This window comes from Aythya ferina, assembly GCF_964211825.1.
Source record: "Aythya ferina genome assembly, chromosome: 6".
Classification (NCBI taxonomy): domain Eukaryota; kingdom Metazoa; phylum Chordata; class Aves; order Anseriformes; family Anatidae; genus Aythya; species Aythya ferina.
The window spans coordinates 25,606,277-25,631,613 of NC_140303.1; the positions used below are offsets into that span (position 1 = coordinate 25,606,277).

At 43.7% G+C, this 25,337-nt stretch overlaps 1 protein-coding gene across 1 annotated transcript in view; it reads left to right on the forward strand.

The window, feature by feature from the left end:
- Positions 1–6,637: 6,637 nt before the first annotated feature.
- OSBPL11 (oxysterol binding protein like 11) overlaps positions 6,638–25,337 on the forward strand; it is a 34,256-nt gene continuing 15,556 nt past the window's right edge. The window contains exons 1-5 of the mRNA XM_084523251.1: positions 6,638–6,878; positions 20,288–20,356; positions 20,899–21,074; positions 21,907–21,986; positions 22,807–22,989. Coding sequence (XP_084379377.1) covers positions 6,748–6,878; positions 20,288–20,356; positions 20,899–21,074; positions 21,907–21,986; positions 22,807–22,989 — 639 coding nt within the window. The 5' untranslated portion in view covers positions 6,638–6,747. The remainder of the gene's footprint in view (positions 6,879–20,287; positions 20,357–20,898; positions 21,075–21,906; positions 21,987–22,806; positions 22,990–25,337) is intronic.

A 25,337-nucleotide genomic window follows, 5' to 3' on the forward strand; every position in this document is an offset into this window, starting at 1 on the left:
ACTGCATTTATTATTTTAATAACTACATTGGGCATGCGGCTTTTCCTCTTCTGTTCACAGCTGATGAATTTTAATTTTTACAGAAAGGTTGTTAGTCTCTCAGTGCACGTCCTTGCATTTTATATGGTTACAGTTCATCCCATGTCTGTTCCCAGGGCATAGCAACCATATTGTTCTCCCTGTAAGACTTCTTCTCCATTGAAAACATCTCCCAACTTTGTCATTACCAAACTTCATTACCCCACTTGTCATTTTTTACACCAAGCTGACTTAATGCCATTATTCAGTAAGACAGATCCCTCCAGTCCCGTAACTTTGCTATCAGCACCATCAGCAGTTTTCACCCCTGTACTAGATTCCTTCAGCATTTTATAGTGTTTATGTTACTCCTCATCTTCTTGAGTTTAACTAATAAGTTTCCCAGTAATACTAAATCAAATGTTTTACCAAAGTCCACACTGATAAGATTTTACCAGTTTTCCTTTGGCCACAAAAGCAATTATCTTATCAAAGAAAGATATTGGGTTGGTCTGCACATAACATGCCTATCTTGCACTTTAACCCATTTTCTCCTTCCCTCCACGACTTTTGTTACTCATTTGTCCTACAGCCCTTGTGCTAAAAAGCCTATAGACTTTGTGCTAAGCAGCCTATAGATTTTGCTGATGGCGATTATTCAGCCTTCAGAACTGAAGGGTGAGGGAGGAGCTTTGAGTTTTGTGGCTGTGTTACACGTGGCAATGTCCATACCCGTGCCCTCAAGCCTGTTGACAGTGCTGCCTCTGCCTTCCAGGGTTGCATTATCTTCCCTATGGAACTGAAGCAACACATCCCTTTAGCTTCTAGCTATCCAGCTCTCTACCCTGCTGTCATTGCTGGTGATCCTTTCCTTTGCTTTGTACTGATGTAGCTAAAAACCTTTTCCTCTTGATCTTCTTCCTTTTGATTTGCTTCAATTTTGAGCAGTTCTAAGTTTGTGCCTTTAACTGTTGATGTTTGAAGGATAGTTTTCTCTGTATATCATTCCCTTCTTCTCTCTCTCTTTTTATTTTTATTATTATTTTTTTTTAAACTAGGCTTCCTGTATTTTTCTGAGATGTCTAGCTCTGTCTTCACTGCAGTTCACATCCTAGCTGGGCATATGGAGCTCGAGCTAATACTCTGCCTCTACCCTAACTGCAAGCACCACACCTGCCCCACGCCTTGAAGCAGACAGCCTGCTGGCTGGCATTAGCATCAAAATCACAAATATAACACGGGCCTCTTTGTTTTCCAGTGGAAAAATTGTGGGCACAGTTTTTCCCTGAATTATATTCTAAATGGAAGGTTTGCAGAATTTAAAATGTATGTGTAAACACTAGATTATTGTATGCATAACTGCTATTAACTGTGGGCATTAAGTAGTAGCCATTTATACTGAGGCAGCCTGTAGCTTGGTGTAGCTCCTCCAGGGTGTTGGATACAAACAAACACTGCCAGTTCATGTCCTTAAGAACTCACAGTCCAAGTCACTTCCAGCTTCCACATGGATTTCTTGCAGTCTGGCTTTACCAGCTCACAGGATACAGAAAATAAATCAACAGTGAAGTTTTTACTCCGCTCATTTTATTCAGTTGAGTTCTCTGCTGCACCTCCTGGTTAGATTAGATAGCAAGAATGTTTGTTTGTTTGTTTGTTTTTCCACACTTCAATAAGTTCTCCAAAAAGGTACTTAGCAGAAAATTAGACTGAATTTTAGCCGTATAGAAATCTTAAGTCAACTCCAAGCAATTTTCATAATCCAAGCAGAATGGACCAAGAAGCCAGCTGTAAACAGTCCGTATTGTTTAGGGCTTTCTGCAATCCAATGGATAAGGTTTTCAGGAGAAGTAAAATATTACAGGACTGTAACAGAAGTGAAAAATGCTTCTGCTGCAAGGAAAACTGTACTGGTAACTTATTGTTAGTTGTCTTCAAAACAGACATCAAACCCCAGACAGCAGACCTACAGAGACTTTCCAGAATCCAAATATACCTCCTCTGTAGGCAGCAGAGGCTGCAATGAGAAGGAAGGATATCGTCTGGAAATTATGAAGTGGATGCAGAATTGATTAGAGGAGCGTGCAGGTACAAGTAGGACAACTGGTAGCAAGAAGAGCTCAGTACCAGTCTCCCATATGCAGATCTTATATATATAGTGATGGAGCAGTCAGATTACAAAGGACAGTTTTGTCTTCCAAAATTACTGAGTGCTTTGGCTTGGTTTCCAAACTGATCTTGTTATCATGATGCACCTGGAAATAGCATTTGACTGAGATAACAAGAAGCAAACCATGATAATGGAGATCTATGGCAGATGGAGAGAGACGCAGGTTGCCATAGAAACCATGCAGAAAAAGCATGTAGGAGTGGAGCAAGGCACAGAAAGAGAAGGGGTTAGAGACTGAAGAACTGAACTCACTCAGTTTTTCGAGACATTAACAAAAACACATTAGTTTTACAGGGGACTGAGAGCCATGGAGGGCAGGAGTCCTAACGGTGAGCTGCAGAAGGCAGCGATGCCATGTTGTGCCATAGGGGAGGGCAGAAAAAGCCTCTGGAAAAAGGCCAGAGGTGAATGAGGTGGCTGAAATGGGTGGGAAGCCCTGGGGCACAGCCACAGCCCTCGCTCCCTTGCGCCTGGTGAGCACGCTGGTGAGAAGGGGATGTGCTTGGCCTCCTCCCTCCCCACACGGAGGCCGTAGGTGTGCAAGAGGTCACCCTGCTTCCAGCAGTGCCTGCTTCCAGAGTCAGAATCAGGGCCCCTCAGTCCTGTCCTCCCCGAGCTCCCAGAGCACAATCCTTTCCTCAGAGGGTGCCCTGCTGGGATTACACAATATTCCAGCCTGGGTTCCCAGCTTCCAGCCAGCCTGAGCCCCAGTTTGCGTTTCCAAGTCTGGGCTGTGCTGCGTGATGTAACGCGGGAGGCTGGAGCATGACTCAATGCAAAGTCACACTGCGTGGAACTGGAAATGGTGCCAAATGTGACTGTGGGGGATGCAGGCGGTGAGGGAAACTTTGTAGGCAGCCTGAGCTGCTGCCGTCTGTGACTCTGGTCCTTTCAGCTGGACATCTGAGATTCAGTGGAGCTGTGGTAGAGCAGAATACGACGCACAGTGACGGATGGAGAAGGGGAAGGAAATTATGAGATGATTGATGGTGACTGAAAAGCCCAAACAAATAAAGGTTTTGACTCATTAAGACTACAGGAGTGATGAATAGCTATTAAAAGCAAGCACCGGGGATTCTGCACATCAAACAGTTCAGCATTTCACATACATGCTCACTCACAGCGAAGCCACGGATCCAGTAACACAGCGATATCTGTAAAGCTCCAGAATCGAGACTCTCTCAAAGGGTCTGCCTTGAGCAAGAATCTAACCCTAAGAAGCATTGACTGTACAATTAACCAGATATGAAGCACTATTAGCAACAGTATCTTTTGGGGCGGTTTCTCAGTAGTTTGAAGCTTTTCCAGTTCAGCAATGATTATGAGAAATAGCACTCCTCGTGCAAGAAAGGCAGACGGTACTCTCCAGGATTTTTGTTATTTCTCTATGTGCCTGTAGGGGATGTAGTTCCCCTAGCAGATAGCAGCAGTGATTGCTTATCTCCCCTGCACCGCCTACCAGCTAGGATACAGGTTTAAAATTATGTTAAGCTTGGTCTTATCCAAAGATAGTTTTTAGGACAGGAAAAAGTGCTAACCAACTAACAAGGGGGTGATAGAAAACTCTTATTTCTATTTGGAAAATAAATAAATAAATAAATATGTATACACACATATATTTATGAATACAAGTGATGAGAAAATATGTTGGGTTTTAGAGCTTTAGTCTTTGAACATGGATAGATTTTGCTACTCTGAAGAAATGATTCTGATGTGAAGAAAGGTGGAGCACATATAGCCAGACTATAAGCTTTGGAAGAAATCTGCAGGAGCGGTACATGGTTTTCATCAGATCCTGGACAATTTTCTAAGAGTATCAGAGTGATAAAGTATGGAAAATATGGCAAATTTTCTTAACATTAACAGTTACGATAAAATACGATTCACTTCAGTTTGTAGCCATCATCAGGCCTACAAAGGCAAATAGTGCTAAACATGTATTATCCTTTTCATGCTTTCCTCCCCCAGAGCTGCAACTCTTTCTGAGTTCTTCCAGGAAAGAAACTGGCAGCACCAGAAATCACAGTGATGGGTAAGGGCCAGGCGTACTCGTGGCAGGGTGCTCAGCAGTGATTTTAGTCATTTTGAGACACTAAATTACAAGTGGGGAAGGAGACTAAGAGCAGTGAACCTGACCACAGGTTATAACTAGTAACAAATGTAAACTGAAGGTAAAGGACACCTTTAACAGTGCCTTCTTAGCAAAACTGGTTATGCAGTTGTTAAGCATTTTGTCAATGCCACCTTACGATAATCTCTGGTATTGCAAGTGCAGCACTTTTTTAAAAGAAAAATGCAAATGTATGGGGTTTGCCATCAGAGTTTACTCTCTGTACTCTCGGGTTAGATCCTGAGAGGCTGCAGAAACACACAGTAAAAACACCAGCCTGTCTGCTGTGTTGGGGAGGTCATAGGTGGTGTAATGTCCTGCTGCCTGTCTGACAGCAACAGGTCTGGCACAGGTAAAGTTACATTTCTGCTGGGACCAGTAGTCCTCAAGCAAGGGGAAATAAAAGACACACATGGGACTCTTGCCTGAGTTGCTCTTGCTTCACATTTTCCCAGGAACATTTCAGTGGTGTTGGCATGCATTATGATACAATACAATGGTATTATATTTCCAGTTATGGTTGCAAGTGATCAGCAGGAGAGGAACTAATATGTTTAGAGGGCAAGAGGAATGCAGTTCTGGCCCAAATGTTCTTCAATGGACAATCTGACTCTGCTGATCTGTTCTCTTTTGGTTCCATGGGAGAAACATGCAGCTGAAAAAGCCTTTATTTTCCTGCAGTGATGAGTGTGCTTGTAAAAAGGCAGAAGTGGGGGATTTTATGCCTGTGCAGTGGTAATATATTATGTCTCTGTAAGACATATTATAGCTGTAGGTGCAACAGGCAGTCCTCACTGCCTCACTGTGGTCTGTTAGTCAGATTTTGTGTGCGTGCTTGGCAAGGAGGAATAATATGGGCTAACTTAAAGCTGGCTTGGTACTTATAAATACATTTTAAAGACATGATACTTGTAAAATCCTATCCTCATCTGATGGCCAAAGGCAAAAATGTTTTGAATGTTGCTGGGAAATTTGGAATGTGCTGATGGGAGAGACCAAGAGAGCCTCCAGGGTTATGAAGCTGCTGTCAGGAAAGGATGTTCTCTGTGTTGAAGGGATGCAACTGGCCAAATGAACTGTTTGAAATAACGTTGCATTTTTGTTTCTGTTTGACCTACACATATTGTCAAATAGGGAGGGCACTTTTAGCATCTTTTGTGTAACAGTTGTTTACCGTAATATAGCAGTGCTGAAAGTGAGACCACAAAAAGGTAGGTGGCTGTGTGTCCAGGCACCCTGCCTGTGAGCTGGAGAGGAGAGGACGAAGAAGTGATGGGGTGAAATGGGATGTGGAGCAGAGCCACAGCCTCGCTAACCAAGGCAAGTATCCTTCAACCCTGATTTTAAGATGCAGCCACAATCAACTGCATTTTGCAAAAGTGATGCCTGGCTTGAAAGAGTACACAAACCAAAAACTACTTTTCCCAGTTAGCGTTGTGTCATTCTGTGAAGGAAAAAAGATGCGTAACTGTTGCCCACATGCAGTGTCTGATGGCAAAACAGAAAGAAGTGCGTATTTCCTCTCAAGATCAGGCTTTGCTTGGTGAATAAGGCTCTGGGAACTTCTGAGTTTGGCCCTGTTTTATGGGTCTCTGCAGAAGCTGAACTGGAGGACAGATGTGGGTTTCTCTGAATATTTGGTATCAAACTTGGCATCAAGTCTGGCGTTTGATTTGAAATGAAATATTCTTCCACCAGGACTGCCGAAATCTTTCACTAGAGGGCATCAGCCGGCCGGGAGAACCGCTCCCACGGGCAGAAAACCTTTTCCTGAAAAGAAATGCTGGTACCTGAGCGGTGTCTGAGCCTGCTCACCGGCTCTTTGACAGAAGCTTGTTTGGCAGGCTACCACAGAAACGTCCTTTAAACCGAGATATCCTAAACAGCCCGAAACTCTTTGTGTCAGTAATGACCAAATAGGCTGGCTTTGCCCAGTTGGGAGTGATTCTCTCTCTTCTGTTTGCAGTGGATGCACACAGAGGAGGGCTGCATTCCTCCTGGATAACCCACCTGGAGGAGCAGTATGGGGTCTGTCTGTCACGGTGCTGCCTGTAACAACCCTCCCACATCCCCGGGGGCGGGCGGGCGGGCGCACTTCGATGTTTGTTTAAACTCCTTTATTTTCGCCCAGGCGCGCTCGCCCTCTCCTGAGGGACGCCAGGTCTACCCAGCGCCCGTGACGGAGCGGGGAGATGGCGGCCGCCGCCCCCGCCGGGCGCTGCCCGCACCAAAGATGGCGGCGGCGCTGAGGCGGAAGGGGCGGCCGGGCGGAGCGGGGCGGAGCGGGGCGGTCCGGGGCAGAGCGGAGCGCTCCGGCCTTCCCCGGCCGTGCGGGGAGCCGAGCCGGGCCGAGCGGGGCTCCGGGGGGGCGCGGGCAGCCGCCGCCGCCGCCATCTCCCATCTCAGCCCGCATGGGGCCGGCTTGAGCGGGGCCGGGAAGCGCGGCGCCATGCAGTGCGCCGACCCCGCGGCCGCCATGAAGGGGCCGGAGGGCGAGGGCAAGGCGGAGCCGCCGGCGGCGGCGGGGCAGAGCGGCGGCAAGAGCGGCGGGGGCCGCGGAGCCAAGGGCTGGCACTACAGGTGGGCACGGCGGGGCCGGGAGGTGGGGGGGGGCTGCGGGAGCCGCCGGTGCTCGGAGAGCCCGGGGCGGGTGGCGGTGCCCTCCGCCGGGACAGCTCGGGCAGCGCCCCGGGGGTGGCTGCCAGCTGCAAGCCGCCGCGTGGTTTAGTTCTTAATTGGTATTTATTTTTAATCATTTGTTTGGTTAGATTGCTTCGGGGGGGTGTGCGCCGTCGCTTGGAGGCGGCTGTCGGGTGGCCGGGGGTGAGCAGAGCCGCGCGGTGTGGGTGCTGGGGGGACGCGCCCTGCTGGCTGCTGCCGCCCCCTGCTAGGCTACGGACACACACTCCGAGTTGTCGGGGATGTGCCTCCCTCCCTCCAGCACTTCTAAAAAAATAAACTTTGTGCTGAACTCTAGCGTGGCCTGCCTGCGTTGGGACGGTAACCTCGCTGTTTGGCGTGTTTCGGTCCCTGCCAGAAGCTCCCCGAGCTTTGCCTGGCGTGCTGTGGTGGCTGGGGTGAGGGGAGTGTGCGGAAAGCTGGCCACGGAGGGTTCATTAGAAACAGATTCAAATTAAAACGCTTCCTGTGAGTGAGCCATCCGCCTGCGTTTTAAGGGGATTTAGGAGTTTCTGTGTGTTGTTCTTTTATTTTTTTTTTTCCTAATGTGTTTTCTGGTTCAAGGAGTCGCTGCTCCCATCCAGATCAAGGACGTCTAAGGTTCGAGGGACTTGTGACTGCTTTAGGGCTCTCATCCTCCACTGGAGTTGGGCTGTGTTGCCATTGAAAGTAGTGCAATTCTGTGAAGTTTGTGCATTTCTCCTGCTAATGGAGACCCTCCAGAGCAGTCAGTGGACACTCTGCTGTGTCCTGCTCCTGGGGGCAGGAGAAGGGGCACCTAGTGCTTCTGCACGGGATGTTGGGGGGTCACCCACTTGCCTTGTAGAAACAAACACCTAGGCCCAGCTGGCAAGGGTGCTTCGTGCCTAATGATTTTAACAGGGAGTGGGTGGTGCAGGCATCTCTGAGCACCTAGGTCTTAAGTAACTTCCTTCTGAATGACCCCTTTTCAGGATCACCCACCCGGCTCTTCTGTTGCTCATGCTCGCTGTTGTGGCTCGCAGGGCAGAGGTTGTGCTGAGCCCGCCAGCCTCACTGCAGCCAGCAGGATATGCCTTGCGACTACCACTACGTGGCTGAAATTGCTCTAGTGGAAGCTTGTTATTTTGTAGGTCTTTGGGACGAGTTTAATATATTAATTGTGTTATGATGGACACTGAGTTACCTTGCTGTTAATCTCCGCTCTGTTGGGAATCTATTTACAGCTCTGTTTGACTTTTTATGTTTAATCAGGGACAAAAGATCACCTTTTCCCCCTGCCTCCCTAGGATGGTTTCCTGTCGGGATGCTGCAGTTTAGTTTTTGCATGCTTACTTTTATTATGGAACGTTGTCAAGTAAAGGAAGATCTCTCTAGTAATAAATGGGTCAGTACCTAAAATAGTGGGTTTAGAGACATTTCTGATGGTGGAAGTTCTCTCTTTTTAACTTTCCTGGCACAGGGCGTGGGCAATGCGTGGTCATGCACTGTAGCAGAAGTAAGGTCCCAAAGCACTGTGTCAGCACAGACTGTGTGGTGCAGAAGTGTAACTCTGTACTTGGTGAAGTGTCTTTTCAAAGCAGCTGGAGCATGGTTGTAAGACAAATGGGGCCAGTACTTCGTACTTCACTGCTATGAATGGGGAATCACGATGGTGTGTGTGGGGAAGGGGACAGAAATCTTCAGCACTGCTGGAACCTGAAATAATGACAACTGAATCTCAAAGAGTTGGAAAGTCACGCTTCCTTGTTGTATGGTGCGTGTCCAGAGAATATTAAAAAATGGAGCAGAAAGTCTAACTTTATGTTTTTGTAGGGAAGTAGTATGGAGGTTTTTTAAAGAGCTGTAGTAAAGGGTTAGGCCTAATGTTTTTCAGTGGAGAAGAAACAACCAGAGGCAGCTGAATGCTTCAGGTTATGTAGAAGTACAGATAAATCTCTTTGCAGACATGCTCTACTCAGAGCCTGTGTGTGATGAGTTTGGGCAGCCCACACAGCAGTGCCTCCTGTGGCTTGTATGGCTCTGTTTCTTTGGAGTGAAGGAAGGTACTTTTTTATTTTTATTTTTATTTTTATTTTTATTTTTATTTTTATTTTTTTGAGTTAGTTGTTGAGTGTGGGAGTCTGGAGAAACTGCGCTTCTAGACATCTGACAGGAAGTTATTTTGCTTACTTATGGATGTGTGATGAGTCTCAGAGTGTGTCTGAGAGCAGCCAATGCTGAGCTGCCTTTTCTTGACTGATAGCAGTAACAGTGTGAACATTACGTTACAGTGAAGTAGATAAGAAAGAGCCTGAGAGGCTGTGCTGCATGCTCAACTTCTTATCCCTATTTCCATTTAGAAAAAAAGTTAACATGAGATGAGACTGCTGAATAACCTCAAATTACTGAAGTTTACTTGGCAAAGTGATATATAACTTCTTGTTTTTAAACTCCTTTATTTTCAGCAGTTATCAAGTTAGGAAGTGGCATTGCCCATTTGCATTCAGCTATTCTACTTTTAGTCTTGATCATCATTAATTTTTGCACTGCTCTAGACTGAGTGAACAGAGTAGCTTGGAAGCAGTGAGAGAAAGGCGACAGCCTTGGCAGGTACTTGTATGATGTGTGAATCATAGTCATTCAAATAACATAAAAATTTCACAAGCAGAATCTGTATCTGTGAGCTAAATAGAAAGCTGGTCAGAGTACTTGCCAAGGAAATATAACAAATCCTCTCAGCCTGCCTTGAGGGAATTTCAGATAATTTTGAGAGAAATGACTTGCAATAACTGGTTCTCGTTTATCTCCGAAGATAAAAGTTCAAGGCACTGCAGTTGACTAGAGAAATGAGATTGTCTTTCTCCGTTGGAGATGTGCTAATGTGCCATCCTCTCACATTTTTCTTCATGGTTCTGTTCTCAAATGCATAAATCAATTCAGTTTCTTTTAAAAGGGCTCACAGCACTTCTTCCCTTGCTGGTAGAAATATATGTACATGCTCATTAATTTCCTAGTGATAGCTGATTTTAAGATTACAAGTTATATTTCAAAACTTATTTGCTTTTTAGTTCCTCATGTCTTCTTTTTGGTAACTATCTTTGTTCCTTATTTCTTAAACAGCTTAAGCATCTGTTCACTATGGATGTTGCCACAGATGTCTGTGAAGTGTTACAGGTCAGATGTCTTTTGCTGTTTTTCAAGGAAGCAAGTTAACTTTATCTGTTCTTGAAAGTTTACTAAATGCTGCCGGGCTGTGAATTAGTATATCAGAACATTTCAGTGGAGGCAGTTTCTAAGGCAGGGAGTCGGTTTCCTAGACTTTTTCCTCTAGGGGTGGCAATGACAGGAAAGCGAGTTCCTCATGCTGGATGCATTCTGTGTGCTCTTAGTTTATCAGCTTAAAATGGTTTCTCTTGTTATATTACTCCACAGGCCTTTGGGCCAGAGTAAAAGAGGCTGAGAGTGAGTAAACAGCAATGCAAACAAACAGTGGACAGAGGGCTTTGGCAAAAAGAGCAGCATTATAGCATCATAACTCTTTTAAAAGTCAAATTCAAAAATCTAAGAAATTGAATGCTGGGTGACAGTTGTCTTTGAAAGGCTTTGTTTTGCAATTGACACTGACTGCTCTTCATAAATGAACACACACACCAAAAAAAACCCACACCCACAACAAAGGCTCTCCCCTGAAAACAACCAACCAAAAAAATGTGAAGAGTTACTGACCTTAAATCAGTCTTCTATTGGAGCAGATGAGCATGCAGTAGTGCAACAGAACAGGCAGCTGAAACACACGGGTATATTTTTAATTCTGTGTTTCAAGATGATTGTGGTCCCTTCCCCATAAAATAATACCATGGGAAACGTGTTTTAAAGGGGTGGTGGTTGCACTTGTGAGTTTGATCTCAGTTGACTTGGGGTGACAATCTGCTGCACTTCAGGCAAGTGGAAGCAAAGTGTGTGAGACTGAGCTAGGCTGTGGAAGTACTTAATTACTATTTTTTTTTTCATGCTGTCTTGTGAAATGAATTAATTAGCTCCAACAAAGGGAAGTGTCTTGAAACTGATACCATCGTCTTGAGTAGATGTTGATAAGAGCCCTTTTTATTGAGGGTGGAGTTAATGTCGGTCTTAGTTGTGAGGATAATATGTAGAGTTTTTCTAGTTTCTGTGTTTTTCTGTTCAAGATTAAGCATTCTTGGAATGCAGAGGATAAATTTCATGCGTTTCGCCCTTTAAAGCTGAAAGCAGCTTGGCAGAAGCAGATAAACTGGGTAATGGCAATGCGATGTCTAACAGCACTTCCTACGGAGAGCCTCTCCCTTGCTGATCCTTCACTCCTGTCTCTGACCAGCGTTTCTCATTATAGCATTAATGTAAGCATCTAATTCTTGCTTAGGCTGCCATACGGTGTATTAGCTGGCCTAATTAACTTTGGACTCCTGAGAACAGGCTGGAATTTAAGTCCCTATCACTTGAAAAGTATAAAAAAAGAAATGTTACGCAAATGTCACGCTGGGACAGCTCCCAGTAAGGAAGTACCAGGAGCGCAAGCACTTTTATTCCCCATCTCCCACGTCCTGGGGTTTCTTCCTGTGCTGTCTGGAGCTAATTATTTGGGGTCACGCGTGGGGTTTTGGTGCTGGGTGTCCCCAAGCCCCCTCCAGGCCGTAAGGTGGTGTTACCTCAGCTTCCTCAGCTCCTGTGGCGTTCCCTCAGGTTCCCGCTGCCGCCCGGCTCTGTGACATCAGGGCGGCGCCCACAGCTTCCATTTATTACTTAATTACGTTTCTATGGAGGGTTTTGCTGATTGTATGATGGATCTGATGTCACGCTTGTGTCACGGTGACCTCAGCCTGTTTCTGGAGGCCTGTGATGGCGCCCAGGCCATCTGGTGGTGGAAGGCCCTGGCTGCCGGGGATCTCATGGTGCCAGTGGTCGTGCGAGCTGCCCTCCGTTCTGGTACCAGCAGTCAGACGCAGATGGATGTCACGTTCATTCACCATGATGGTGGGAAGTGGCTGAAAAGCTCCGTGCCTGGATTTATTTATCCTCGTCTGAGTCCTTCCTTAACGAGTATACTGTACTCATAGCACTGACTGAGAAACACTGCACTCAACGTAGATGTCTCTTCACAACACAAGAAGGCCATGTTTAAAATGCTCAGCTGCTTATATCACCCCCCCCCCCCCCCCCGATCTGTTCATTGTTAATAAAATGTTAAGATCGTTATTTATCGCACTTATTTTTGTCCTTGATAAAGCCCCAAGCACTTCTCAAAAGGCAGGTGAGCGTTGGCGCTCACAGACTGGAAGAAAGGAGATAGAGCAGATGACAGCCCAGATTCATTGTGAATTGAGAGAAGTGTGTGTGCGAGCGTGTAATAAGTGGGTAGAGTTGGGGAAACAGGTTTGGGCAACTTAAATAGGTCGTGGTGATGGCTGGTGTTCTAGCAGAGACCTGAACTGGGGCGGTGAGCTCTGAGTTTGTCTCCAGCCCTGTGGCTGCTCCGTGAGCAGCTCTCAAGAGCCGTATCCCTCTCCTGCTTCCCAGAGCAGGCTGTAAAAGCTGCTGGGGCAGGAGCAACAAACGTGGGAGTTGGTTCTGACATGCAGGATACTTTTCTTAATACTGGAATATTCATTCAGAGTTAAAAATTAAGCTGAACTGAAGAAGCAGAAACTTCTAAATAGCTTTTAACCATCCAACAGTTTGTGCTTTCCCTAGAACAGATCTCTCCAGGAGCTAATGGCCATTACAAGCGCCAATCCTGGAAGTGCAAAGGGTACTTTCTCAACTTGCCTTTTCTAATGTAATCGTGTAGCAGCATGTTAATTAAAATCGCCTACAATATTAACATCCTCCTCTGCCACACACGCTCTCTCCCTAGAGAGAAGATGAAAAACAAACTGTGTGTGACCTAATCACACTGCTTAATGTACAAGCAGAAAGTGCCAGCTGCTGCTGGTAGATTGTCCTAGGTTGGTTCTCATGCTGTACTCACAGTACCATGAAAACCACAGCACCCTGTTTACTTAGGGATGTTGCATTGACACACATGCCCATCATCAGCTGGTGCTGATGTGTTTTTATTGTAGGGACCACTGCTTGTTGATAACGCTGTCTGGCAACTTTCATTTTAGGGTGCTTGCAAAGCTTATGTGGTTTCAGGTTTTCTATATGGCACATCTAATGATGAAATGCAGCAGGCTGAAATGGGGGGGAGAAGTGCTGGTATTTTGTGTGTTAAACTGGCAACCTCATATTTGATAACCTGGGATGCCTCTCTGCTTTGGAGCAGGAACATCAGTGTCATGGGGAAGGCTTTTTGCCTTGGATGTGCCTTTTTGTCTTTCACGTGTGAATTTCTAAATTTTTGAGTCTGAAAATCTTTAAAAACGTGCTTAGTGTCTAGGCACTGACGGTAATTTCCAACAGAGCTCAGTTTGCTGAAGTTGACTTCATTTGCAGTGGAGCTGCAATGAGCGAGTGGTCTGCAACTGAAAGCCAAAAGTCTTCAAGGTATAGCTGCAGGATGCTGTGTTCATGTGCTCGTTTCTCACCCTGGCTCTGACCTCCTCTGTGCTAACAGTCACGCTCTTTAAACTGTTCTTCCTCTGTAGTCACTAATTGTATGTTCCTCTTTCTCAGAGGCCTAGTTTGGAACAGTTGGCTCTGATTTTGCAGAACTGTTGCAGGGTCACAGCTGCAGCTGAAATCACCAGAAGCTGTGATTTGAAAATATCAACTGCAAAAATATGGTAGGGAAAAAAATGGGCCGCAGCGAGCTCAAAGCTAGAAGGGCTGAAAATTCACTGTACATCCGTTCCCTGTCAGTAAAATGGAATGACAGTATCCTCTTTCTTTATTGTTTGGTGCATCACTCCTTCATAAACATTGCTAACAAGCACAGGAGAAGAAACTCATAGGAAAGCTTTTTGTGGGAGCATGAATAACAAATGAATAATGCCTGATGTTCACTGTGCGATGAACAGGAAAGGTTTTGAGTAATTTCTTGTGTGGGGATCACTGTCCACTTAAAGCACTGACCAAGAAAGTAGTCCTGATATTTTTGTTTGTTGTGATGACCATAGGTGGTTAAACTAACACAGATGCTTTCTTAATTAGCGCTTAAACCTGCTGAGTACCTCTTGCCTCAAGTTTAATGTAGGAATATTTTGGGTTCATTTCCATATATCTAAAAGCTATAGGATAAGTTTGGGTTGGGATATCTCTAGTCCAGCCTCATGCACAGAGCAGGGCCAGCTTCACAGTTATAACAGGTCATTTAGGGCCTTCTCCAGCAGAGTTTTGAGCATATCCAGCGATGGATGTGTTTGTGCTTGCTTGGAAATAGTAATTTTTATCCTGCATTTAACCTAAAATGTCTCAAAAATTGTTCAAAAAAAAAAAACGTCTCTACTTTTTATCTGAATAGCTAATCAGTGTCCATACCTACATTTTAAGAGCTCCTAGGTTAGAAGAGGTTAGAAGCAGACCAAAATGCCTGAGGGAAAACTATGCATAGCAGTTGATGAGCTAAAACATGCTGGAGGGTGCTTAGAGTAACTAACTGGTTTTAGCACCAGTGTCTGTGACTAGTACTTGCCAGGGTCTGCCACTTTCTGAAGAGCTGTAGACAGCAGATACTGCAGCATTTCAGAGGTGCTCATCCATCAGTGTGTTTGCCCAGCTTGCGTTGCATTGTTATGTTACGTTGCTGCTGTTTGCTGAGCAGAGCAGCTTTAACTGTCAGCTGCCTGAGCTTGATGAAACTGGACTGGAAGGGAAAGGTTTGGTTTCTGGTAACAATAATATGTGAAGCTGTGCGTTATGGTGTGCAGCCATAAACTGGCAACGTGAATGCTGTTAGTTACAGGAAGCAATAGCTGTGCTCCAAGGGCGTAAGGTGGAGAGTTCATACCTCCTGAGCTGCCTGGTTTTTGTACCTTTCACCTCTAAGATATTGCTGTGAGTTAAATCCGCAGTTACTTGTTCAGCAGTAGCTTGAGTACTGGTTATCCTTGCAGAATAATCAGCAGGGCTGGCTGCTGACTCTCAGGTCCAGCTTCTTTTGTGTTATGCTGATGCAAACCCACAAATAAATTGTGTGTGGGTAGAGTTCATGCTGACTCGAGCTCTTTACATACATGCAAGAGAAATTGCTTAGCTGAAACTCACTGCAGTTTTTTTTTTACAGGCAGATGAGAGCTAAAGAGCTCCTTAAATGATAAAGTAGTTAAATATTACCAGCTTTACAGTAGCCCAGTGAGAGCAGTATTTTGCTTCTCATTCATTAAATGGTCTCTCTCCTTTTCTTTTTCCCCATTGCTACCCTGCAGAAGTGTTACAGTATTGTTTCATTTGTGTATAATTGATCCATGGCCTTTTAATGCAGAAAAAAGAATTGAAAGTCTAATTAGTATGCTTTAAAAAAACAAAACAACAACAGCAGAAAATGTTGTAAGCTAGATTTGTCATGTTCCCCTGGAGAACTTAGTGCCAGGAGAAAATTTAGGTGCAAATGCAACTGCCTTGTCGATAACTTGAGCTTGCAGGGCTTGGGCTCATTTTGGGTCCTCCATGGCAGATCAGTGCTTCTCTTCCAGTTCATGTGCACTCCTAAAGGTTTACAGGAACACGCGGAGAAGTTCTTATATTTAACAAAGATGTGTGTTGCTAGCATGTTTTCATGCTTGCAGCCAGCAATTCTGTTCACAGGGTTTACAGTCAGTGTTGTCATGTTGTTGGACATTTCTTCTTTGCACTTGTTGGTTTCTAAACTCACAGTCGAACACAGTGGAAACAGATGAACTGACGAACAGGAGCTATTGCGGCTACTTCACAGCTGACTGCATGGTCTTGGTGGTGAGCTGCATGGCCAGGTCAGTTTTTTATTTCTTCCAAAATCATTTGGAAAAGCGGAGCTAATGTGTTGCTGTGAGCTGGATGAAGGCTTCCGCCTTGCCTTGCTGGGTGTGCCGGCAAGATCTCTGCAGTCACAGAAGATAATTTGCACAGTTTCCACTGCTGACATAGCTTTTTCCTCCCCCCTTTATCTTCTCTTCCTTCTCCCCGCCTCCTTTTAACGAAAAGGGGAATTAATACCTTGTAGACAAGCATGTTGCAGTGGTATATGGGGAATAAGCAAGCTGTTACAGACCAAGTTCAGTAAAAATGGTTCCTGCTGTTTTTTCAAACTGTGTAGTCAGAGCCATTCATTGGTTTGCATTGTTATGACCGTGCTGTCTTCAGATCCACGTGCAGCCAGCAGCTGCTTGGAGCTTACGGAAATCCGCAGGGAAGCCTTTGGCTGCTGCTTTGCTCCTCAAGCAGCTGCAGAAGCCTGGCTGCTTTCAGTGTCCTCCATGGTGCTGCCCGGGCCCCATCAAAGTTAAAATTGGCAGAGGGACAGCCTTGAAGTGTGCTCCGAGCCCTGTCCTGGTGGACAGGCGAATTTTTGTGCTGCTGTTGGCAATGCCCTGCTTGAGAAGAGGTGGGGAGGTGCCTGCGCAGAGCCTGCCTCTTGGTGAAGATGTTGGCCCTGTGCCTGTCAGGTGCAGGTTGGCTTGGCTGGAGCTCCTGCAGGACGTCACCGTGGGGCTGCTGTGCCTCAGCATCTGTGTTCGAGACTTGGGTGCTGCATGTAAACAGGATACCGGAGGAATTTGGCCCTGCCATCACCCGCTCTTCTTTTTCCTCCGAGGAGGAAACCAGCCTGCAAGGCACCGACAGCTGCTGCAGCTTGAGGGGCGTAGCAGAAAAGGACAAGTAAGGGGAGAAAGGATACATAAATCAACAGTAATCCTTGGTGAATGTTTTATTCCTCTCGTCTTTGAGTGGTGCTTGGGTATCTAAAAATACGGCTTGTGGGAGACATCACTGGAGATGGGGCGGGCTTGTCCTCTGAGAAGAGTACAGACCATTTTGTAATTTCTCATCAACTTTAATCACTCGCTTACAGGGACAATTTTAGTTTATAAATATTGTCGAGTGGGCTGAAAAAGTGAGATAGGTGGGCAGCAAAGTTCAATAGTGCTCAGCCTTCAGGGAAAAAAAAACAACAACCAAAAACATGTATTTATTGAGGGGTAGATGTGCTGGGCTGAGGTTCGGGTGCTGTACCACAAGTTCCTGCATAACTTTTTCTTGGATTATGGTTTGCAAGGAGTCATTACTTAAAGCAGTACAGTAAGTGTCAATTTTATTTTTTCTTAACATGCCTAACTGGTGCAACACTTGCACTCATTTTTTGCCTTCACTTCAAAGAAGGACACAAATTTTTATGAAGTTGTTGACTCATTGTGGCTGAACTGTTCCTGTTCCTTTGACAATCTGAAACTGCTGGGAGCATTTTGAGTAGCAGCAGCAGCAAGTTGGCTACTGAAAGATACACTACCCGTAGGTACATGTGCATGCACCTAGCTAGCAGCAGGTTTTGCTAAAAGGGAGGAGGATCCCAGCGCAGCCAGGCCTTGCTGCGAGCGTTGTGCAACGCTGCTCAGTGATTTTGGTCACTTCCAAAGCCTGTTTTCTAAAAGTCAGAAACCCCAAAGTGGGGTATGATAGGGGCTTCCGAAGTTCTGCAGACAACTTCAAACAAGTTTCACTATTGTTTCCTTGGAATAAATGCTGGCAAGTAACTTCTAAGGAAGTTACTAATTTTACCACTGCTGGTGCTGTGGTTATCTGAGCAGAGCCAGCACCCAAACCACTTTGCTCTCAAAATCTGCCATCTCAGAAGCTTTCTGTAGCTCCCAGAAGAGCCCTGCTTATTCCATTCTTGTGTAATATTCCTTTTTTTTTTTTTTTTTTTTTTTTAAAAACAGGGTTTTTTCTGCCTTATGACACTGCTTTAGCTGATGTTACAACATTTAATTTTGCTCTGGAGGCACTTACCTTAACATTACTGAAGGGAATGCCCTGGTTACAATTCTGTGGCCTTGCTGTTAATAATGTTGAGCATGTTTTGCTGTGTTTACAGGGAAGTACTCGTGTTTACACAAAAGGAGATTAGGAGGTTAGCTCTGCTCCTGGAAGAGGGGTGGACAGTTACAAGACAGTAACCATCTCTCTTTTGTGAATTATGATTTTCAATCTGGATTTGAAGTTTTTTTAGTGTTACTGATTTTGAAATAAGCCTTACTTCAAGTGTTGAAAACACACACCATGGGCCTTGGAGAACTTGTGCTGGGAGAGTGTGATTGATGCCTACGAGGGCTATGTTCTTGCTGTTCTACTAGTTTGTGTTTGCTTCCAGGCTCTTACACTGTCAAGGAAATGTTTTAAATACCGGCCGAGTTTCTCATGCCCTTTGGGCAGGTTAATCTGTGGCATGCGTGGCTGCTCAAAGTTTGCTCGGCCTTTGGCGGGGTGAAACCTCAGCATAGTGCCAATAATTTTCACAGCTCTGTCGGTGGGCACAGTTAAGGTGGGAGACAATGTGACCAATATTGCCTAGTCTGACAGAAAATCAGCTTTGCATTGAGTTAACAGTTCATGCCTGGGATGTGGGGTCAAAATTAAGGCTTTACGTGCGTGCACTTGCTGCTGAGCGCGCCACTGCTTTGGGTCCCTCAGTGGGACGGGGCAGCAGCTCTTCCCTGAGCTCTGCGGGCTGTGATTGCAGAGCACGGGTGAAGCTTGGACGGCTAGGCAAAATGGAAAGCAATTAGCTGTGACTAGAGACAATTTTCAGAACATTAAAGGCAAGTTTGTGCACTTTTATGACTGCAATCTCACAGTTCTCGGCATAATTGTGACGATGAATAAGTCTAAACTGCACTTCACTTGTACGCAGTAACAGCCGATGGGGATGTGTTTGGTCATGTCTCCTTAGCATTTTTATGAGTTTAAGATGCTCTCTGCTCTCCTACGGTTTGTTTTTGTCTGCATAGTACTGCTTAATGAGCTATTCCTAATTAAATTCCTAGCTAGTCCCACTGGCTGCTTTCCATTGCAGGGCAGTACTGTCATACTGACAGCTACTGGATGCGTTTTGCTGTTTTTAAATGTAACGTGAAAAATCAGCTACTTAGTTTTTCTTCAAAAACCTGACAACTCAGTAAGCGTACTCTGGTGATACTGCCTCTGTTTAGAAATGAAGCATGGGCAGCAGCTTCAGCTGTTCTGTAACGTGTCCACCGATACTTAGTCCAACTATGCTGGGACCAAAATCCATGAATGGAGGTGTTCCCCTGGCTCTAGCAGTCCCGTGTGTCCCCACATTTCCACTCTCCCTGATAGGGGGGCACTTTGACCACCTAATGACTGGCACAGGCTGCTGCTCCCATGGACTCGGAATAATTTTCCCTTAATCTTCAATATACTGCAAACTACAGAAAATTTAAAATCTAATAAAATAGCTTAAATGTAAGATTCTTTTAAAAAGCAAATGGTTAACATCTGATGTTTGGGTTGTTGTTTCCGTTCTTTGTTGGGATAAAATAGGAACTTCTCACATTGTACCTGAGCGCTCTGTCTCAGACTGCTCATTTTGCTATAGGACTGTGCTCCGCTGTACCAGTTGGGTTCATTCCAGCAGCATTTCTAGAGTTACGGGAATGTGCTGTATAAAGTTGAGTTCCAAGCTGTGGTTTTAAGGAGATTAGTTTGTTGCTGTAAGACTTGTAAACCTTTCTTTGGACAATGGATTTTCAGAAGCGCTAATGTATTTTGTCTGTAGCGATGTTAAATCTCCATGCTACGTGCCCCTTGTGGGTTCATAGTTCTGGTGGGTGTTGCAAGTTCAGGCTTCGAAACAACTGGATTTTCCTGCCAGGCCAGAGAAGGAGACATTTCAGGCTTGCTTTATATTTCAGAATATCTTGATATGGCCTGTACATTCATGTTGTCTTCTGCACAGCACCTGTATGGTCTGGAAGGATTCTGGAAATTAAGGACGAGCAGAACCATCCATAGGAATACCCAGCGGCAGGTTTTGGCTAGTGACCACGATCGAGGTTCTCTTAATAAGCTAAAGAAAGTTAATTTTGTTTACAAAGCTTCCTTAAATGGGGGAACACAAAATAAGTATGCATGCATAGTTTATATTTACCGGAAACTAGGCCAGAGTGACTGTTGAATGAATCTTAAGTGTTGGTGAAACTAATCATGCCTGGAAACTGTTTGGAGTTCAGTAAGTCCATTTAAACTGTCTTATGAAATAATCTCAGAAATTAGATTCAAATCTGTTAAGTATTGGTAGTTGTTTTTTGTGTTTTAAGATAGCGCCGCTCTAAAAAATGAAGGTGAAAATTAGTTTTCAGGGAATAGATAATGATGCTTAGAAACTGAAGCTTTACTACTTGATATTATCTGATTGCTTTTCTTTTTCTTTTTTGTGATAGTGATCACATGGAAAATATTTATGGCTACTTAATGAAATACACCAATCTTGTCACTGGTTGGCAATATCGGTAAGTTTTTTTTTTTTTTTTTTTTTTTTTCCTGGTGGTTTTTAGTAACAAAGACTCTTGGCAGTGCCTAAATGAGTGTATTTCAGTCTTTTTAAGTAGAAAATGGGAAAATCCAATGTTATTAGGCAAACTTGATGAAAGTGTCTTAATCCTTTTCTCTGTATAGGTTGAGCTGTCATGCAGATGAATAATATTTGTATTAAAGCATGATTAAGAAGTTAAAAAATGATTAAAAAAATGTTCTTTTAAGTCTTAAAATCTTGCAGTAGTATTCTTCTGTGAGCACAGTTGTTCTCTTGTTCTATAGAAATCCATCCCAATCTGAGAAAAATTTAGTACAAACTTAATTTGTCTGCAGACATGTTGGGAAAATATTTCATATGTTTGGGGTTGTACTGACACAAATCTTTTAAGTCTCAGTCCAGTCTCTTGTGAACTTGTGAGAAATCAAGACTTCCATTATATCTGTTCTCACCTTCCCTTCTTAAAAGAAGAGGAAAATGCTGACTTTGTTTTGTGTGTTTGCTTTATCACCATTGCAGATTTTTTGTTTTAAACAACGATGCTGGCCTACTGGAGTACTTTGTGAATGAGCAGTCAAGACATCTGAAGCCCAGGGGTACCTTGCAGTTGGCAGGAGCTGTAATTTCGCCCAGTGATGAAGACTCTCACACCTTTACAGTCAATGCTGCCAGTGGGGAGCAGTATAAACTAAGAGGTAGGACCTCTGTTCTTGGCCAGGGGACTCTTCCACTAGAGGCACTCCTGGCTCCCACCTGTGGTTGCCGCTCTGGGCTTGGCTGCCTGTCCAAAAGCAAAAGAATTTGTTTGACTGACTGCTGTAATGAGTGTTGTGTGTGAAACTTTCAGCCTGCTCTTCAGGTAGTTAAGAGCTGTCCTTCTGTACGGATGGTTCCATACTCTTTGGGCTTGATGATGTCCAGAAGACCACAAATTTGAGATGTGTAGGGTGGGGGGTTTAATCTTCATGTATAGTGTCCTTTAAACTGTACTGATACAGAGTTTTCTAATTCATTGTAGGTAACATTACTGTGTTGACACTTGTAAAGGATTATGTTATTCCTAATGTTCTGTATGTTAGTTTTCTTGTGGCAGTTAGAGAAGCCCATTCTCTGATTTTGTAGGCTGTTGAAATCCGGGCTAATATATTTTAGTACTTCTTTCTTTGAAGATATGCTGTCTTTTTTTAAATTCAGGGCACCTTATTCTGCTTCCAGGAAAATATGGCACGTTGTTAAATTAAAATGTGTGTAGGGAGTAATTGTTGAAGTTATTTTAGTTTTATATACAGAAGTTATTTCTGTGTTACAGTTCTTTCTGTGTTACAAAAATAAAAAAAAAAAAGTACCTGCTAATTCTGTTGAACGTGATTTAATGTCATAGCTAATTACAGATCAGCTGAGCAAATTTGAGAACAAAAAAAGTTTTGTACTGTTAATGTCCATGTCTATTTCGAAGTATCAGGCAGTTTTTTGCACATACTTTAAAATGTCTTCATGTAGGTAATTCTTTTGGTTTGCTTTTTTCAGCTACTGATGCTAAAGAACGGCAACACTGGGTTAGCAGGCTACAAATATGCACACAGCATCACACAGAAGCTATTGGAAAGGTATTGTACGATTGATATTTTCTCGGGCAAAAATAATTTAGGGTGGTGGTAGAGGTAGTTGCAAACGAACTGTTCTGTTATCTAAGACAAATACTAGAAAAAGGGTGTGTGGTTTTGCTTGAAACTCATGACAAGAAAAAATTCTCTGAGTAATAGCTAACTTGTAATAGAAGTATGCTTTAGGAATGAGACAAAGTGAAGTCACTTTGCACTGAAAAGCTGACTAACCCTCCCTGACCGGGTACTGGTCAGCTGGTGTTTGATAAGGAAGTGGAGCTTAAAGGTTAGAGAACTAGTCCAGTGTTTTCCTAGACTAGACTAGACTTTTGGTGGTTGAGAACATAATAGATTTTATAGAAACTCTTGGTAACCACAAAACCTATATTGTAGCTGTATAAAATCATGCTTTTAAGATAGAGCAAGCTACAAGAGGTTGATCCTGAGTTAATGTTTACTTAAATTAATAGTTGTGAATGAAATTCCATTCTCTCAAATGTGAACTCTATCCTGGCAGAATCCATTAGCTGTCAGTTTCTAGAACTGTTGCAGATCAAGGGCTAATTTTCCAGTCAGAAGTGAAAAGTATTGATCCATCTCATTTCACTGATTGTTTATAATTAGACTGTAAAACAGGGCAACTGTCAACAGATGATTCAAAATACTCTACTTAGAAATTGCTGCCAGTACATTACTATGACTTTATCATCTGTCCTTGCTCTATACAAATTTAGAATTAAATGTTCCGCTGTACAGCTCAAATCAGAATATTTGCTGATTATTAGGAAGTAACTCTTTCTTCATGTGCTTATTTATTCTCTAGAACAACCCTCCTCTGAAATCTCGCAGCTTCTCTCTTGCATCTCAAGGAAGTGGCAGCTCTCCTGGTGTGCAAAGAAGACCCAGTCAAAATGCAGTTTCTTTTTTCAATGTTGGACATCACAGATTGTCAACTGGAAAAAGAGTTCCTATTCTGCAGCCAGATCACCTTGTAGATGTTCGAGAGGTTTGTCTTCTAAATTACCTAATGATCTTTTGAAGGAATTATCATCTTATATTTAGGATTGTGGAGAAGCCTGCTATTCTTAGTTGGACACTTACATTGTCAGTTGTATGTCCCAAACTATTATCGCATAGCTGTGTGAGGTTAACTTGCCCTGGCTTGTAGTGGTATGTGGTGTATAGTCTGTGACTTTCACGCACTGCAATAGTATCCTTGTGCTCAAAATGGACTTCTGTATTCTGATCTTTGCAAGTCCTAGCAGGGTAGGTAATGAGGGTTTAACTGTTACGTCACTTACTGAGCTCTTCCTTGGAGTTACAGAAGAATTGGCTATGCTGTTCTTGTACTTTGTGTGGCTAAAGAGAAATTGGTCATGACTGATGCTTAAGAATACTAGTACTGCTATCTGGTATGCTAATTCACGTCCAGGGATGGATGTGATTTGAAAAAGAGCAAAAGAAAATGAGCAATTTAGAAATACACATTTTTCCCCACTTCACATTCAGATGTAGTATCTCTTGGGGATTATTACCTGATTATTATCATTCCTCCGGGAATGGAGATTACCTGTCCATCTTGTCTGACAGAATGGACTGACTGTTGGTTGATTTAACTCATGAGTATTGACAGTGTACAAATATAAAGCTCCTTCTAAAACAGTTAGTTGCTGAATTGTGGACCTGTGTGATTTTGTAGCAGTTTTGCTATTAATGCATATTTTAATGTTAGCAGTGTAATTAGCATAGCATGATACATTCCTTGGTAAAACAAAAAGTCTCTAATGGCAGGCTTTTTAATTTAGTGAAGAAGCGTCTGGCAAGCATGGATAATTAGAAGGGTGAGGACTTGCTTCAGAAATACATTTTTCACTTTTCAGATGGCAATACAGCTTTCTAAATTCGAGGGAGGAAAGAGGAGAGTGTGTGAGTTGGAACACTGAAGCAGTGCCTTGTGTCCTGTAATTGGGATTCTCACCATGGAGGTTTTCTCAGAGTAAAGTGGAGTGAATTTTCTTAACATTGAAGAGTGCAGAACACTTTGTTACTGAGTTTAGTGACACAATATCATTATGTATCAGTTTTAATTTCTGACCTGTACAGACAATGCTCAGTAATGATACCCCTTGTAAATGTCAGTTAGTTTGCTTACCATTTTGAAGATAAAATGCTTGGATACAACACCCACAATTTTTTTTTTTTTTAAGATGCAGTTAAAATACTTGAAATTACAAAGGGCAGGTGCGTGCCTGTTACACTTGAGCATAATACAGCACAAATACTGCAAACGCAGTTTGAGAAGCTATGGGAAGAACCCTTCTCTTTCAAATTACCTGCTGCGGGGCGATTCTTTAATTTGCCCATGAGTTGCACTGTAGCTGGTTCTTCTGTCAGTCCCTTTCCCTTCTTCTTTCCCTTGTTCTTGACTGAGTACATGTCATGCTGATGACTTGAAAAGAACACCTTGCAAAACAGGAGTTCTGAGAGGATCTTTGTGCTGACTTTGAGTAAATACAGGTGCATGCGTTTGTAAAATGAGAGCTATAGCTTGCATGCTTCTGACACCCAGTTTTCAACAGCCGTGCTTCTCTCTCCCACCCCCAGCACCATTTCTTTTTTTATACAGATCTGATTAAATAAGCAGGAAGGATTTAGGATTGCTTGAAGTATGCTCTGTGAAAGGGGAGATGTGTCTGTTTGGATGTTAGTGCTGAATATGACATGGGTTGTCCTGTTGTGTGACCTGATCCTGGAATCAGGCACTTGGGTGCTACTGCATGGTGAATGACTTAAGAGCAAAGGTCACGAAAAGGGCTGTGGTTGTTTGTCAATCAATTTTGTGTCCTTTTCTTAACCCAGCAGAAGTTTTTAAAACATTAGAAAAAAAGACAAAGACTTGAATTGCATTTATGACTGGGAAAAAGGCAAGTATTGTGCTAGTTACACAGCCTTGTCCATGCAAAACATCACTGTTTTGCTAGCTTTCTGCACTGTGACACTTGGGACAGGCTCAGTCTGAATGTGCACAGTGAACTCCACTTCCAAAGAGCCAAGTGATATGCAAATTCACGCCGTAGCGTGCTCTGTAGCCAAGCCCATAAATTTTCCAAATACCACATACCGTGAAGTTGGATGAATACCTATTGCTTGAGTAGTGTAAAACCTTAAAAGCATAAAAGCAGTTCCTGGAGGAGATTGCAGGCAATGGTACAGCAAAAATAGTGAAATACTGCCAGAATTGCTAAATTAAAAACCTAAATAGTACTGTAGCAGTTAAATGCATGAATGCATCTTGGATTCTTTCAAGAAATCCTTCTTCTGCTCTGCTTAATCAATCTGTTTTTATGTTTAACT